Source organism: Humulus lupulus, chromosome 3 (genome assembly GCF_963169125.1).
Source record: "Humulus lupulus chromosome 3, drHumLupu1.1, whole genome shotgun sequence".
Taxonomy (NCBI): Eukaryota; Viridiplantae; Streptophyta; class Magnoliopsida; order Rosales; family Cannabaceae; genus Humulus; species Humulus lupulus.
In genome coordinates, this window is record NC_084795.1 from 127,458,702 (window position 1) to 127,476,591 (window position 17,890).

Consider the following 17,890-nt stretch of genomic DNA (forward strand, 5'->3'; position numbering starts at 1 on the left):
GTTTTCTCTTTCGATCGGCAAAATCGTGGGTGAAATAGACAGCTATTCATTTATGTATGAATGTATATATCAAGGAAAAAATCTAGTCGACGTCGATGAAATTATGGTGCTGCATTGTATGTGTATATTATAACTTTCATTCTTACCCAAGTTGTAGTTGAGGTACCGCGTGGTGTATAAGCTCTCTATCGCTCCAAGAGAGAGATAACTTTGGTGGTGAGAAGACTCAATGGTCCCTCCCCTCTGACTGTTGCAGCCCCTATGGTCCAAAAACTTAATAAATGGCGGGCCCGCGGGCCCCAATACATTGCAGTATATTAACTATTATTTTGTAACTCCTATTTCTTCTTCTTTTTTTCTATTTTTTTTTAGTAACTCTTATTTCTTCTGTATTTGGAATGTGGAGTAATATATATATATATATAGTAATAATTATTTATTAAATTACCAAGTAAGGTTCAGAGGGATATGTAAGACAAATGAGCAGCGTTAGGCGTTTCTTTCTGGTCTTAAATATATGCCTTACTCCCACATGTCGTCATCAGTCATGGTTATTATATATAATAATAGTCATTACACATATTATGAATAGAGGGCCACTCTGCCAAACTCTCTTCAAAGAAAAATATGTACTCTTGAGAAGGATACATATCTCCTGCTCACACACTGATAAAAAGGAAGTTAATTACCGTATATACAGTTATATATATTTATAAGATGATGAAGAAGAGATCAAGTTGGTCCTTTTCCTCTTTGTGCAACGGGAGCTGTCGAAGCAATTCTTCTGATCATGATCATCAAGACGATGAAGTGATGGCCGAGAAAAAGAATGGAAAAATTGTTTATGATGATTCAGTCAAAAGAAACTCCGGTGGATGGAAGGCCATCTCTTTTATTTTAGGTAATAAACTCAAGTAGTGTGTTTTTTTTCTTTTTCTTTTTAGATAACCATATTTGGTTTTTTTTTTTTTTGGTGTTAAAATAGATTATAAGGATATTAATATTTCCTATATTACTTTTTTTCTTTTGAGTATAGGAAATGAAACTTTCGAGAGATTGGCAACGTTCGGATTATTGGCAAACTTTATGGTGTACCTAACCACAAAGCTTCACATGGATCAAGTATCAGCTTCTAACGTTATGAACATTTGGGGTGGTATCACCAATTTCGCACCTTTGATTGGGGCTTTCATCTCTGATACCTTTGCTGGTCGCTTCTGGACTATTGCTGTTGCATCTTTTGCTTCTCTTTTGGTATGTTCCTTTAACATCCATTTATATAAATATATAAAACGATTAAAAATTATATGATGCATTTATTTTTATATTTTAGTAACGAATGGTTCTCCAATTTTTTATAGGTTTAAAAACCACTTTTCATGTATTATTATATATTTTTATTATTATATGTTTGATTTATTGTTTTTCAAATTATTTTTGTTTTTTCACTGTTTATTTCCAGATTGTGTACATAGAATTTACGAACACGATATGTCTTCGTAAATGTATAGTTTAAAATTACTCGATGCAACAATTAAAAAATATGACTTCTATGGTCAGTTAATTAAATATAGGTGTAAAATTAAATATTCAATTTGTTTACTGTAGTTTCTTAAAGGTTAATTATCTGAAGGTTAGCCTGTCGTGATTGCTCAAGGCTTGCAACAAAAGACAAAATTTGGTCAAACTTTACATTTTTTATCAATTAATTTGAATTATTTGCTTGTGTGTTTCTGGGTGTTCATTTTCATTCTTACAAGGAAATAAAAAAGGTTAGCTTCACTCACTACTTTTATTCCAAAATAAAAAATTAAAACGTTCACATTCACCCACTTTTTTCTGTTCTAGAAGACACGTAATGCATGAACAAATTTTATTTTTATATATATATATAAATAGAGGATAATTCTTTTCTAGGAGCTTCACTTTAAGTCCTATCGGTAAGGTTATCAGTGTTTCTCGACTCGTGAATAATTTTCGGCGTGACTTTTTTATGACCGTGTATGTTGTAGCCATTTAGAACATCTTGTAAATTTTCAGAAAATTTCGAATAGTTTACGGTACCGAACACTAGGTTCAAACATGTTGTTTTTCACGCGCATAAAAAAAAATAGTCACGCGTGCAACAACATGTTTGAACCTAGTTTTCGGCACTGTAAACTATTCGAAATTTTTTAAAAATTTGTAAGATACTCTAAATAGCTACAATATACACGGTTATAAAAAAAAATCGCGCCAAAAATTATTCACAGACTATAAATAATGAAAATGAAGCACAAAAATTCACCCATAAATATATATACAAATAATTCACAAATGACAAACCATGTGTCTCTCGTAGTCTCTGGCAGCTAGTGGCTCAGCCTTTGTGTTTGCGATATTGATTGAAAATGAGTCTTAAAATAGGGTCCCACAAACATTAAGAGTGAGCAAGTAATCATTTTTAATTTCTCCAACCCAATTCATTCAATACGCTTGGGTTGGCTAAGTTGCATTAAGTGCGTACAGGTCACACTTATATGAAATGCGATAAACTCGTAGCAAGCTTTGAATCTAACTATTTGTTATTATTAAACATTTTAGGATAATCTACCTGATATGAATTAATTGTCAATAATTAATATATATATTATATTAACAGAAGGTAATGAAGCTTTGGCTTTGTTTATAAGTGGACCACGTGAAGTGTAAAATTACGTTTTATTATTCTCTTTTTTTAATGGACTATATACGTTTTATTATTTCAAAACCAATAAATATTAGATTTTGACCCTTTCGAAATTTAAATGTAGTGGGACAAAGTTTAGCAGTATCTGTAGCATCTTAATTTATTGTCATTATTATGAGCATAGGGGAAAGATTGTTATTTTCTTAAAAATATAAACATGTATATAGTTTCTAAAGTAATTAAATGATTAATATACTAGAAACACTTAAAAAGTATACACATAATAATAACCAAGTGTAATTAATATTATGAGAGTCCTTAGTATTACTAATTCTTTTTCTTTCAAAAAAACAATTATATATCCTTATGAATCTTAATTGTGTTATTTTTTTTGTCGCGTATATTAATTGTGTTATTGAATACAAGTATAAATATTTCTTCTAAATAAAAAGGATGTAGATAACAAAAAATAATTTATTTTAAGGTTTTATTTTATTAAATTTAATATAATATTTTAAATATTTAATCGATATATCTTTAGAATTAATTAAAAATAGATATTTATTAATTATATTGATATAAATTCAAATTCAAATTTAAATGATATAAAATATATCATTATTATAATAATATATAATGCAATACTAAATATTTAATAATTAATTATATTAATATAAATTTAAATGTTATAAAATATTAATATGATAATAATATATTATTTTATATTAATATGAGTTTAAATATTATAGAATATTATTATTATAATAATATTTAATACAAGAGTTATATTTAATATTTATATTAATATAAATTTAAATATTATAAAATATCATTATAATTATAATATGTAATACATAATCTTAATTTTTATTAAAAAATATTCTTTATATTTAAAAAAGTTATCATATTATAAGTATATATATATTTAAAAATCATAAATAATGTTTTGATTTAATCATTTAATATGTTTATATTATTCTTTTACATTGTTTACTTATTTTAAATTTATATGATAATGATATAAATTAAATAAAAATAATTGATAAATTCTATCAATAAAACTTAATAAACGTACAATTACTTGTATCTAGTGTATATATCTTTTCTATATAAAAAATGTGTAGATAACAGAAATTCTTGGTTTTAATGGTTTTTTTATTTTTTTCTGTTAACTTTAACGGAATATTCTTATATTTAACAGTAGATTGTAAACATGACGTAAACATAATAAAATAAAATAAATAAATAATTAAATAAATTAAAACATGATATTTTTTAGATATTTTGCAATGATAATTATTTAAAAATAATAAAACCTTACATTTTATAACTTAAATAAAAAATTAATTAAACATATAATATATAATTTTTTGTTGTCACTGCTTAATTCAAAAACTAGAACAAAACATAAACTTAAATAAAAATAAATTAAGTAATTAATTAAAATATGATATTTTTAAGATATTTTATGATAATTTAAATAATTAAATCATATTTATTTAAAAATAATAAAGGCATATATATCATCTTTTTATCTTATAAACTATAAAACATAGTCACGCTTCGCGGAGTGTTTTGTAATGATTAAAAATTATATTTTTTAAAATTTTTTTGGGGAGATTGTGTGTAAGAGATTCATTTTCACTTTACCCACACAACAATGCTCCTTATATGAATATGTAAGGGCGTCTTGACCTTATTTTTTTCATGATAATGTTCATTATAAGCGAGCCTCCTGCATGTTTTCGAGAAATTATTAATAATTACAGTGCCAAAAATAAAATTCAAGCTACTTGTACTTGTGCTTTTATTTAATATTAGTATTATTTTGTACGCTTTGCGTGTTTTTTTTTTTTTTGTTTATTATACAAATTTTTTAAGATTTTTATATTTTTAGGGTAGAAAATTTATAAATCATGACATTTTGCACAATCATTCTTTTTTTTTTAAATAAATATTTTAATTAATTTAATTAATAATGTTCTTAATCAAATTAATATCACGTGTATACATGTTGATATTTTTAATTGTTTAGATATTTTAGTTTTAAATTTGAAATATCAAAAAAAAAATTGAAGATAAATGTCAATTTATATACGATTCATTTATTATTATAACTATTAAAAAAATTAGTTATTCCTAAATATTTTATTTAAATATAAATAAAAATATTTTTATTTTAAATTTGAAATGTCAAAACTATAAAAAGATAAATACAGATAGAAAATTTTGAAATAAATATCAATTATATATGATTATTTATTATTGTGATTATTTAAAAATTAGTTATTTATAAATACATTAAGATATTTTAAATTTTTAATTTGAAATATGAAATATGAAATATGAAATAATAAAAAGATTATCGTGAATTGGAAAATCTTAAAGATAATTGTGAATTTATATATGATTGATTTATTATAATAATTATTAGGGAATTATTTATTGATAAATACTAAAAAAAAAAGAGTTACGGAAGACGCATTGTCATTATTGATGATTTTAGATATTTTATTTTTTTAATTATTTAATAATCATAAATTAAATAAAATAGAATAAAAAATGTAGAAAAATTAGAAATAGATTAGAGATTTATCTATATTTAAATAATAATATGTTATAAATATCTCATTTAAATTTAAAAAATTACATTTATTATTATTATAATTTATAAAATAAATAAAAAATTAAATTAAATGAGAAAATAAATACAGTGATTTGAAGAGTTTTTAGAGTATCACATCATCTCCTTGGTACTCTCATTTATATAAATATATAGATTTGTGTGAATGTTTATTTTTTATCAAATGATTTGAGCTTTTTTTCTTCATCAAATTCACCAAATAACATTGCAAGATATATTATAAACTAAAAATAGTTTATGCATATATACTACTGTCTACACTATGACATTTTCTATTCTTATTTTATATTTGTATTATTAATTTCTTTTTAAATATTATAGTATTATATATATATATATCATGTAGCCATGTAAATAATTATGTAAATATATATATATATCATGTATTATATATATATTATGTAAATATATATATATATATATCTTTATCACATTTAGATGTTAAATATGTAGAGATTATTAATTTATGCATACTATAGAACTATAATTCATTCTATTATATATATATATATATTTTAAAAACAGTGAACTAGTTTTTATTAAAATTATAGTCAATGTTTCAATTTTAAAACTAAGCAAATCGTGCATTGTATATTTCTTCTACCTAATATATCCATATATGTATATATAATTATTACCAACGTAATTATTTTTATTAATTTTGTATGATTATTGTTATATAAATTTTAAATAAATAAATAATATTATATATAAAAGAATGACATAAATATATTAAAAGAAAAATAAAATTAAAACATTGTTTATGGTTTTTTTTAAATAATACAATAATATTTTAGATGACAAACTACCATATTTAAAATACAAAACATTCATGATATTATTTAAATCACACCTCAATAATTGGAGAAGAAGCTTCTTTATTCTTGATAAAAGATAAATGTTATTCTAATTTCTTATTTAGTTACATAGTCATATTATTTGTACACAAACAACACTTATATATAATGTATTTATTATTGTTATCCCCATTTCCTATCGTGGGCCCGGGACGATGGTCCAGGCCCATGGTCTGGGCGTTTGGATATGGGCCCAGCCAAGCCCGCTTAGTACGGAAGTAACCAAGGGCTACGACCCAAGTGTGGTTCCGGATCCAGATGATGTCCGGGAAGGTGATCCAGGACAGTCGCCCAGGAGACGTATGGTCAGCTGGGATTATGGTCAAAGTGTACGCGAAACGATCCCGAAGCCTGGTAAACGGTCCGGGCCTCTGGTAAACGAAGAGGGGCAGAGGTAAACGAACCCGGGTCATGTCCTCCAGGTTAGCAGGAAAAGGCATACATGACTCTAAAGCCACTCCATGACGTGTGGGAGCTGTCCCCACTTTTCACCTGCGGAAAAGGCCACCTAGGGATTGCACGCCGATGTTTCAGACCTGCGCTGCCAAGTACACTGACTGGCTTTGTCCCCTGAATCTGCCTCGTAACTCGGAGTGCCCAGACCAAAAGCACCATTTTTTCAGGTGCAATATAGTTCTTGGGCCACCCCATTGGGGCTTAATTATTCTTGGACCTGTGTATTTTTATCTTTTGTATTGGGCTTCCGCCAGAGAAGCCAAGAGTATCCACACCTTTGATGGGCCCGGGTCATACCCGGCCCAGACCCAGTGTTCCTGTGAGCCTATAAATACAAGCGATAGAGCACTAGAAAAAGGACCTATCTTTGACTTGTATACAGTTACTCTATCAAAACGTAGAGAGAAACGCCATTGTAAAAGACTTTCAAAGCTCTAATACAACTGGCTCGTGGACTAAGGCTCATTAAGGCCCCAACCACATAAAAATCTTGTTTTAATCTTCTAAATTCCATATCATTAGTCTTATCTAATATTCATTAGTATAGTTTCCGAAAATCTCGGTAAACATTTTGGTGTTTTCATTGAGAGCCTGAGAAAGCTAGTGCTAACACCAAGCCTCTACTGCAATGGTGAATACACGACACACCACTTTTGACCCTAGTAACCCAGAGCAGGGCAATGGAGATCTGTTGCCTTCCCAGCATCTTCCTCAGAATCCGCCTGAGAACACCCCCCCTCAAACATCTCACCTTGATGAGTCACAAGACTGTGAGGGTGGGATAGAGTACGAAGAGGAGAACGAGGAGGAATATTATGAAGAGGAAAACGAGGGGGAGTACCACGATGAAGCTGCGGATCCCGAGATCCCAGAAGGAGAGCCCAACCAGCAGGACCTGGAGGTGACTAGACTGAAGCAGCAAGTCTTTGACCAGAAGGCCAGGATTGCTGAGCAGGCAGAGGCGCATTGGCGGATGCAAGAGTCCCTCCAAGCCCTGTAGGCATTCATAGCTGCGCAGGGTCCGGCGACCAATCCCCCAGCTGGCCCATTTCCAGGAGCGCAACAGCCCGCTCTGAAAGCCCGAGCCGGGGTCCCTGAAGAAGCGAGGCCGGCCCCTCCCCCGGAGCAGTTTTCTGAGCCAGCCCCAGGAAACCCGGATAGGGAGAAAAAGAAGGCCGGTGGAAAGACTCGAGAAAAGAACACCCCCGTCACGAAAGCCGGGACTCGTTCCCGCCCACTCCCTAGGAAAGAGAAGGTGCGCCCCGTCCCAGGACGGGGCCACCCCGATCGATCCACAGGGGACGCGGCTGCGGAACGCACAGCCCCAGTACGCCCCAATGCGAGACGAACGGGAAAGGTCTTTGCACCCAAGCGCCTCGGTAAACAAAAACCATCGGGAACGGCCGCGCAGCGAGGAGTGTCATGCCCTTAGTTCAGGGGACGACACGTCCCGGGTAGACCTATGCGACGAACTGAACGCTCGGAAAGAGCGGGTCCGTAAGGAAAAGATCCTCCCCCGAGGTGGCAACCTTAGGAACAACATCAACGACAAGAGGAACGAAAGAATCCCCCTAGAGGATGGCACGGCAAAGCAGCTGGCTGCTTTGAAAAAGGTCACGAACCGTTTGGTCCGCAAACAGGAAGGAGTGGATACCGACTCCGATGAAGAGGATAAAGAACCCTGCACGAGGCACATAGTAGACGCCGTACTCCCCAAGGGGTTCAAGATGCCAAGCCTCATCGCCTATACCGGAAACACCGACCCCAGGGACCATTTGTCCCGATACAAACGGCTTATGACAGTAGCCCACGTCAGTGACGACGGCAAGTGCCTCTGTTTCTCGATCACTCTAGGTGGTCCCGCAGAGGAGTGGTGGAAAAGACCTAAGCCGAGATCCATCCAATCCTGTTCAGGACTGCAGGCCCGGATTCCCGGAGAGGGTAGCTGCAAATCAGCACCCTCGCAAATATCAAACAGCTCCCCGCGGAGACACTGAGGGCCTATATCCAACGCTTCACTGAAGAAGCCTTCAAGACAAAGGTGGACGACGGACAGCGCCTGGTGGCGTTGCAGTCCGGAATCTGGGCTGGGTCCCCCCTCTGGGACGACATGCAGCGTAACAAGGCGGCTTCCCTGGAAGAGTTCATCAGGAGGGCCCAAGGATTTATTAATTGGGAAGAGGCTCAGATCTAGACTTTCGGATGGCCTCCGGCACCACAGCCCAACGCCCAAGCGTTCCCGAGGTACGGGGTGCAGTTCCCTGCGCAGTCCTATGTCACGCCCCCGATCGCCCCGGGACCGGCCATTACGCCTGGAATCACCTACACCCTTACGGTGTACGGTCCTGCCTCTTCAGAATATGCCTCGACCCAATGCACCCACTTCTCCGGATATGGGGCCGCGCCGGCGGGTCACAGCGTCGCCCCCGTCGGGACCCAGCAGTCGCAAGCGGGAGTGACAGAAGCAAGTATAAACCCCTCCCGGGGGAAGCGATCTGGCAAAGGCCAAAACTGGCCTGAGCCGACCAAGAAAGGATAAAGGGGCTACGAGCCCCAATATTCAGAATACACCAATCTGGTGGACACCAGGGAGAACATCTACCTGCCCACAGAAAGGGCGGTTCACTACCGGAAGCCTAGCCCCATGTTCAAGGGGGGAAGAAATCTGAGGGATACCAACAAGAGGTGCGCCTACCATAAGGATGTGGGCCACACTACCGAAGAATGTCGGCAGCTCAAGGACGAGATCGAGAATCTCATCAAGCTGGGGCATCTCCACCAGTGGGTCAGGATGCCCGTGGGAATCCCGGGCCTGTCAGCAGGTCCCGGACAACCCACGGTCCCGGGAGCACCCAGGGCATACCCACCTCAGGGAGGGTATGCGCAGGGACCGACGGCACAAACCCCTCTGGGGGGCCCCGTCGTGCAAGCTCCCGGCCCTGGAATGCCTTACCCATCCGGGACAACACCCCCTCGAGTGGACAGGCATGTGGCCACCATCTCGGGCGGACCACACCTAGGAGGACCGTCAAGGAACGACCAAAAGCGCTACCTAAGCGAACTGGACCATGATCAGGAGGTGTGCGCCCCTGTCCAGCCCCCGGCTCAGCGCCCAAAATTGATGAACCTCCCCATCACCTTCACGGAGGACGACGCCCTCAACGTCCATTTCCCGCACAATGACCCGCTGGTCATAGATGCACAAATCGCCAACAAGTTGGTGTCCCATGTGTTGGTGGATGACGGGAGCTCCGTCAACCTCTTGTTCAAGCCCGCCTTCACCGCCATTGGCTTGATTGAAGCGGATCTGGCATCGTGCCCGACCCAGATTTACGGCTTCAACAGAGACGCACTACTCCCCATGGGGAAGATCCAGTTGCCCGTAACGTTAGGAAGTGAGTTGCAGCACTCGTTCAAGTTCTGCACCTTCGTGGTGGTGGACTGCCCCACCGCTTACAATGTCATTTTCGGCCGGCCCACATTAGTCTAGTTTCGGGCCATCACCTCTATCCGTCATCTTTGCATGAAGTTCCCCTGCAACAACGGAGGGGTAGGGACTGTCCGGGGAGATCAGAAGAGCACCCGGAAGTGCTACCACGTGTCTGCCCGGCCAATATACATGGTCCGGGACGAGCCCTTTGAGGACCTCATCGACCCAATTCTTCCCCCACCTGCTGAGAGAGTGGTCCGGGAAGAAGATGACCTGGACCCGAGGATAAGGAACGACCGCGTCCTGGAGCCAATGGACGAGATTGAGGAGGTGTGCATCAGCAACACCGATCCGGCTAGGGTCATCCAAGTCGGGAAAAATCTGTCGGCGGATGTCCGGGCCGCCATCATCACCCAAGTTAAGGAGAACCAGGATATTATGGCCTGGTCTCACTCGAATATGACAAGGATCGACCACAACATCATCTGCCACGCGTTGAGTATCGACCCGAACGTGACCCCGGTCCGCTAAAAGTGAAGGCCCTTGGGGACGGAGAGGGTCGAGGCCCTTAAACTGAAAGTAGAGAAGCTGTCTTCGGTCAACTTCATACGCGAGGCCGTATAGCCCGTGTGGCTGGCCAATCTTGTTCTGGTGCCGAAACCAAACGGAACATGGAGAACATGCATCAATTTCACAGATCTCAACAAAGCTTGTCCGAAGGATTGTTTCCTGCTACCTAGGATCGACCAGATGGTGGATGCTACATCTGGGTACGAGATCCTAAGCTTCATGGACGCTTACTCCGACTACAATCAGATCTCTATGCATATGGCAGATTAGGAGCACACCAGTTTCCAAACCAACAAGGGAATATACTACTACATCGTCATGCCCTTCGGACTGAAAAACGTTGGGGAAACCTATCAAAGGCTTGTCAATCGAATGTTTCAGGCCCAGCTAGGGCGAACACATGGAAGTTTATATCGATGATATGCTGGTCAAGTCCAAGACGTCTGGGAAGCATTCGGACGACCTGGTTGAAGCTTTCGTAGTCATTCGGAATTACGGGATGAAGATGAATCCCAAAAAATGTACGTTCGGCGTGGCTTCCGGGAAGTTCCTGGGCTTCATAGTGAGCTTCCGGGGAATAGAGGCCAATCTGGATAAGATCAAGGCATTGATTGATATGCCCTCTCCCCAGAAGCATAAGGACGTGCAAAGCCTGACCGGGCGGATAGCCGCCTTAAGCCGTTTCGTCTCCAAAGCCACGGATATGTGCATCCCGTTCTTCAACGTCCTTTGGGGAAGCCAGCGGTTTGAATGGTCAGTCAAGTGCGAAGAAGCCTTCCGAAAACTGAAAGAACACCTGGACCAAGCCCCGATTCTGGCAAAGCCGGTGGACAGGGAGCCTCTATACCTTTATCTAGCAGTGACCGAGCACGCGATCAGTGCCGAATTGGTATAGGAGGAGGAAAGGACCCAGCTCCCGGTGTACTACGTGAGTAAGCGATTGTTGGACGCTGAATCTCGGTATCCACTAATCGAAAAGCTGACCTTTTGCCTGCTGATGGCATCCTGGAAGCTCCGGGCTTACTTCCAGGCCCACGCCATAAAAGTCCTGACCAACCACCCCCTGCAGCAAGTGTTACAGAAGCCCGAGTCATCGGGGAGACTCCTGAAGTGGGCCATGGAACTAAGTCAGTTCGATATATCCTATGTCCCTAGAGTGTCCATCAAGGGGCAAGCCCTTGCCGACTTCATCGTCAAGTGTTCCGGGATATCCCAGGAAGACGATGATCCCGAGGCCCCCGTATGGAAGGTCTTCGTGGACGGGGCCTCGAATGAGAACGGGGTCGGGGCCGGGATCATATTGGTATCACCACAAGGACACCAGTTACAAAATGCCCTGCGTTTCCAGTTCAAGGCATCGAACAACGAAGCTGAGCATGAAGCTGTCTTGGCCGGGCTGCGTTTGGCCCGGGAAGTAGGGGCCGCGAACCTGGAAATCTACAGCGATTCCCAGCTGGTTGTCAGGAAAATCTCGGGGGAATATAAAACTAAAGGAGAGAGAATGGCGGCTTATGTGACCCAGACGAGAGAGATGTTGCAGGCGTTCACAAAGCACTCCATCTGCCAGATCCCCAGAGAGCAAAATGTCTTCGCGGATACACTAGCAAAGCTGGCCACCGACGTCGTAGCAGAACTGGCTGGGCTAGTCCTCGTCAACCATCTCCCCATCCCAAGCATCAGAGCCCCCGCGGTCCTCACCATCGACCACTCCACATCTTGGATGGGACCATTTATCCGTTATCTGACAGCCGGGGAGGTGCCAGCAGACAGGGCCGCAGCCAGGAAGCTTCAGTACCAGGTCAATCGATATGTCATGATGGACGAAAAAATTTATCGCCGGGGGTTGTCCATGCCTTACCTTAGGTGTGTGTCCGGGACAGAGCTAAGCGCCATCATGCATGAAGTGCACGAAGGCTTTTTGCGGAGATCATACAGCCGGGCCCAGTCTATCCAAAAAGATTCTACGCCAAGGATACTTCTGGCTGACCATGAAGAAAGATTGTATCGATTACGTCCGCAAGTGCGAACAGTGCCAAAGGTACTCGAAGGTCCCACGGGCCCCGCCAACGGAGATAACCTTGATGACTAGCCCCTGGCCTTTCGCGGTGTGGGGGATCGATCTGGTAGGGTCGCTCCCGACCGGGAAAGGAGGAGTGAAGTACGCCATCATGGTCGTGGACTACTACACCAAGTGGGTTGAGGCGGAGCCCATGAACACGATCACTTCAAAGAAGGCCCTGGATTTCTTCATCAACAACATAGTGTGTCGGCACGGCCTCCCCTACAAAATTGTGTCTGATAACGAGAAGTAGTTCGACAGCGCCCACTTCACGGAATTTTGCGAGAGACATGGCATCGTCAAGAGATTCTTCGCGGTCTCCAGGCCCCAAGCAAACGGGCAGGCAGAAGCCGTGAACAAAATCTTGAAAGGGACGCTAAAGAAAAAGCTCCTGGCCTGCAAGAGCAAATGGCCCGAAGAGCTGCCCTGCGTGTTATGGGCTTACCGGACAACCGAGAGGACATCAACCGGCCACACTCTTTACTCCATGGTCTATGGATGTGAAGCCGTCATCCCCATCGAAACGACCATCCCGTCTCACCGAAGAGACACATATGACCTCACCCAGAACCACGCCTTACTCCAGGAATCACTAGATCTCATCGAGGAGATCCGGGAGGAGTCGCAAGTGCAGCTGAAGATGTAGCAAGGCAAGATCGCACGTCATTTCAACTCAAAAGTAAAAAGCCGAAAGTTCAGAACCGGCGACTTAGTCTTGCGAAGAGTCTTCCCTGCTACTCAAGATCCAGGAGTGAGAGTTCTAGGCCCAAATTGGGAAGGGTCGTACGAGATCCAACAAGAAGTATGCCCCGGGACATACCGCTTAAAGCGGCTCAATGGTTCGGAAGTCCCGCGAGCCTGGAACGCGGAACATCTCCGTAAATACTATCAGTAATCAAGAGAGCGTGTTCCAATTTTGTATTTTCGTTGTAAACAATGTACGCCTCAGGGCGACCCCCTTGAATAATAAAAATGGCGTGTGCAAAACATCATAAAGAAATGTTATCAAACAATGAAAATCTTACTCAAGTGACCCCAGACCAGTCTCTGCTCACTTGTGGGGGGTATCCCGAGTATGAGCAAATACCCTGCGGGGCGCAAGCTCAGGCTAGTCCTGGCCCGGACCAACAATGTCCGGGGGTATAAATTAAAGCGGACCAAGCCTAGGGCTGGTCCCACCCCGGACGAACGATGTCCGAGGGTATGAATTAAAAGAGGACCAAGCCTAAGGCTGGTCCCACCCTAGACGAACGATGTCCGGGGGTATAAATTAAAGCGAACCAAGCCTAAGGCTGGTCCCACCCCAGACGAACGATGTCCGAGGGTATAAATTAAAGCGGACCAAGCCTAAGTTGGCCCCACCCCGGACGAACGATGTCCGGGGGTATAAATTAAAGCGGACCAAGCCTAAGGCTGGTCCCACCCCAGGCGGACGATGTCCAGGGTATAAATTAAAGCGGACCAAGCCTAGGGCTGGTCCCACCCTGGACAAACGATGTCCGGGGGTATAAATTAAAAGAGGACCAAGCCTAAGGCTGGTCCCACCCCAGACGAACGATGTCCGGGGGTATAAATTAAAGCGGACCAAGCCTAAGGCTGGTCCCACCCCGGATGAATGATGTCCGGGGGTATAAATTAAAGCGGACCAAGCCTAGGGCTGGTCCCACCCCGGACGAACGATGTCTGGGGGTATAAATTAAAGCGGACCAAGCCTAAGGCTGGTCCCACCCCGGACGAACGATGTTTGGGGGTATAAATTAAAAGAGGACCAAGCCTCAGGCTGGTCCCACCCCAGACGAACGATGTCCTGGGGTATAAATTAAAGCGGACCAAGCCTAAGGCTGGTCCCACCCCGGACGAACGATGCCCGGGGGTATAAATTAAAGAGGACCAAGCCCTAAGGCTGGTCTGTAACGCCCTACTACCTTAGAGCCGTTACTAAGTGAGTTTAAAACATAAATTGTGCATTTAATTGACTCAAAGTGGTTTCTAAAACCAAAAGTGTGATTAAACCAGAGTTTAAGGCTGTATTCTTTTAAAATGGTCAACTTCATTGAAAACGTTAAATATAAAACATCTGGGATCCCAAAATAAGGTTTACAAAATGTTTACAACTCAAAAATAGATTTACACTTGATCAGCTATCAAAAGAATGGTTAAATACAGCCATATACAAAATGCCCCCAACCAAAGCAGTCGGGCAGGCCGAACATGTACGCGCCGCCCCCACGCTCTCCATACTCATGGCCGGTTGACTGACTCCTTGCTTTTACCTGCCACAGGAGCACCCGTGAGCCAAAGCCCAGCAAGAAAACCCAAATAGCACATAACATATGCAAATCAAATAGCTGGCATAATTCACTGACACATAGGAAAAACCATCATAATAAACAAGTACGGCCATGCCGCCCCCAAGGCCTTACCAAAGCCTGGAGTTTCGGTTCTCACCGCGAGGATAACTCATGTATCCCTTGGGTCCCACCCTGAATATAAGCATCCCATGTGCTGTGTGTTACTTTCGGCCCCACGGCCGCCCCGGCCTACGCTGCACTCGGCCCTTGCCGTTCATTTCATCATAATCACACATATAGTACATTCGAAATAATCATTCACACACATCATGATTCATTTAAGGTTAAACATTTTCACATAGTACAATCTGGGGCCATGCCCTACAATCACACAGTGGGGCCATGCCCTATTCTCGGGTGTTACGGTTTTCTTACCTGTATCCCGAGCTTTCCAAAGTACCACGGTCACGAGCACGGTCCACTAGAACGAGCCTCTCCCAAAATCCTAGTCACAACACACAAAAGACACTTTTAACAACCTTAAATGAGCTTCCAGGCCAAGTTCTAGTACTCGGAACGTTGAAATTCACCAATCATGGTAAAAGACTCAACCCCAAGCACCCTAGGTTAAATTCCCAAGCCTAAAATCCTAAAATCCCAAAATCCCTTAAGCGCCGCGGCATAGGCCACCCATGTCGTGGCATGGCCCCCAAACAGAACCCTCAAGGCCCAAAAACAGGTAAGGGCCGCGGCATTGCTTGGGCCATGCCGCGGCCCGCCCTTCTCCATCAGCATACAACTTCTTCGAAGGGCCGCGGCTCACCAAGAACCATGCCGCGGCTCGACCCTTCGAACCCAGAAAAACCCACCATTTTACTCTCTAATCCTCACCTTAAACCATCCCAAACACATATCTCAACCACAAAACTCAATTCCAAACTTTATATGAACAATCTAACAACCTGTAGACACTAGAATCAAGATCAAAACATCAAACACCCAAGATCCAAACCTTTGATCTTAAATTTCAGCAACTAACCCAAAACTTAAAAATGCTTAGCTTAGGCATTAAATTCCTCAAATCAAAACAGAACCCAAACTTAAATGTGTATAAAACCCTTAACTCAAATGGAGAATCCACACAAATCTTCCTTGATCTCCTCCTAGACTCCCACTTCTCCTTCTCTTCTTCTTCTTGCCCTAACCTTTCTTTCTTCTTCTCTTTCCTTTCTTCCAATTTTATCAAAACACCCAAATGCCCAATGCCCCAAACCGTGCCCCCCTATATCCCAGCTGCCTTTTGTCTATTACCCTTGCCAAAAGACCATTTTACCCCTTCTTAATAATCCTTCCTAACTAAACCTTCAAGGGCACTTAAGTCTTTACACTTCTATTTCAATTCTATCACTTTCTATCTTAAAACTTGCTACCCACCACAGTTACAAATGGTTACCCAAGTTACCCAATAACTAATCACTCGTTCTCAACTCAACTTATAAGATTCCCGAAGTACCCCTAGGCTCCTCCCGAGCCGGGTACAACATCCCGTTGTGACTTTTAGACTAACTGGCTCACTAGGACCGTCTCGATGCGTGCATCCTGATAAAACATCACACTCACATGGCACAATTCACATAGTACAATTATCACAGATATGCCCAAACATGGCCAGATTACAATCATGCTCATTCTAAGACAATCAGGTCTACATGCATACTAATTCACATAGTCATGCATCTCAATTAATCAACTAAACACATAGCGTGCAATAAATCGTAATCATGCATTAAGCTCATTAAAGTCACACACAAAATCCCATTATGCCCTCCAGGCACACTTCCCCAGGCCCTTAAGCCTAAACACTGAATTTGGGTCGTTACATGGTCCCACCCCGGACGAACGATGTCCGGGGGTATAAATCAAAAGGACCGAGCCTAAGGCTGGTCCCACCCCGGACGAGCGATGTACGGGAGAGAAAAGCATCTAGTATGCCCTAGGGCGAAGCCGTACCTTGCGACTGGTAGAGTGGGGGGACTAGGTTCCACAGTAAACTATCTAAGCCTCGTTGGCCCAGGCCGTTGGAGCCGGGATTGAGAATTAGTTGGGTAGGACTGAAAACTTAACAAGCTAGTCAGAATTGGTCTAGTCCAGGCCGTTGGAACCAGGACCAAACCCTCAGAGTCAGTTATGCACGGTGATAACAGGAAATTTCTAGAAGGAATAACAAAAATAAGATAAACTGGAGAGTAATACAAATTGTCTTGAATGCGTACACGTCCGAAAAAGTTACAAAAATATATAAAAAAACAAAGAAAAAAGAGGCAAGGCGAAGATCCTGGCCTAGGCTTCATTCTCCAAAAGCTCCGCGTCTTCCTTCTCCTTGGCCTCGAACTCAACCCTCTTCAATTCCAGGTCGGGGAAGACCAGGAGGTTCATGCTTTTGTCCTTGCGCCAAGCCATGTAAATGGCCTCCTCGAAAGTGACTTCCAGCATACCATCCGCCTCCTCCTTTTCCCGGCGGGCCTCCTCGTGCGTCGTCTTCTCCTCGCGAAGGGAGCTATCCAGTTCGCGGACCCGAGACGTCAAGTTCTGGATCTCCTCCTTGTCCCGGGCAGACTGAGCTGCGCCCCGCTCTAGAAGGGCTATCCTCTCATTGGCCTCGATCTCTTTCCGGGATAAGGCCTCTTCCAGCCTGGCCTTGACACGGTCGAACTCTTCGCGATCCGCCCTAGCCTGGGCCGTCTCCCTAGATAGGGCCTCCTTGGCGGCCTCCCTCTGGTTCACGGCTGCCTCTAGCTCCAGCTGGATCGTCTCCATCTTCATGGCCAACTCATCCACCAGATCAGCACTCCGATGGGACAGCAGATCAACCTGGAACAAAGCAAAATTAAGAGGAATCCTTATAAACAAATAAG

The 17,890-nt window shown here is 41.8% G+C and overlaps 1 protein-coding gene across 1 annotated transcript in view; it reads left to right on the top strand.

Moving 5' to 3' along the window:
• Nucleotides 1-575: 575 nt before the first annotated feature.
• Nucleotides 576-17,890, top strand: part of LOC133823134 (protein NRT1/ PTR FAMILY 2.13-like) — a 28,319-nt gene continuing 11,004 nt past the window's right edge. The window contains exons 1-2 of the mRNA XM_062255741.1: nt 576-901; nt 1,037-1,254. Of these exons, the coding sequence (XP_062111725.1) occupies nt 718-901; nt 1,037-1,254 (402 nt within the window). The 5' untranslated portion in view covers nt 576-717. The remainder of the gene's footprint in view (nt 902-1,036; nt 1,255-17,890) is intronic.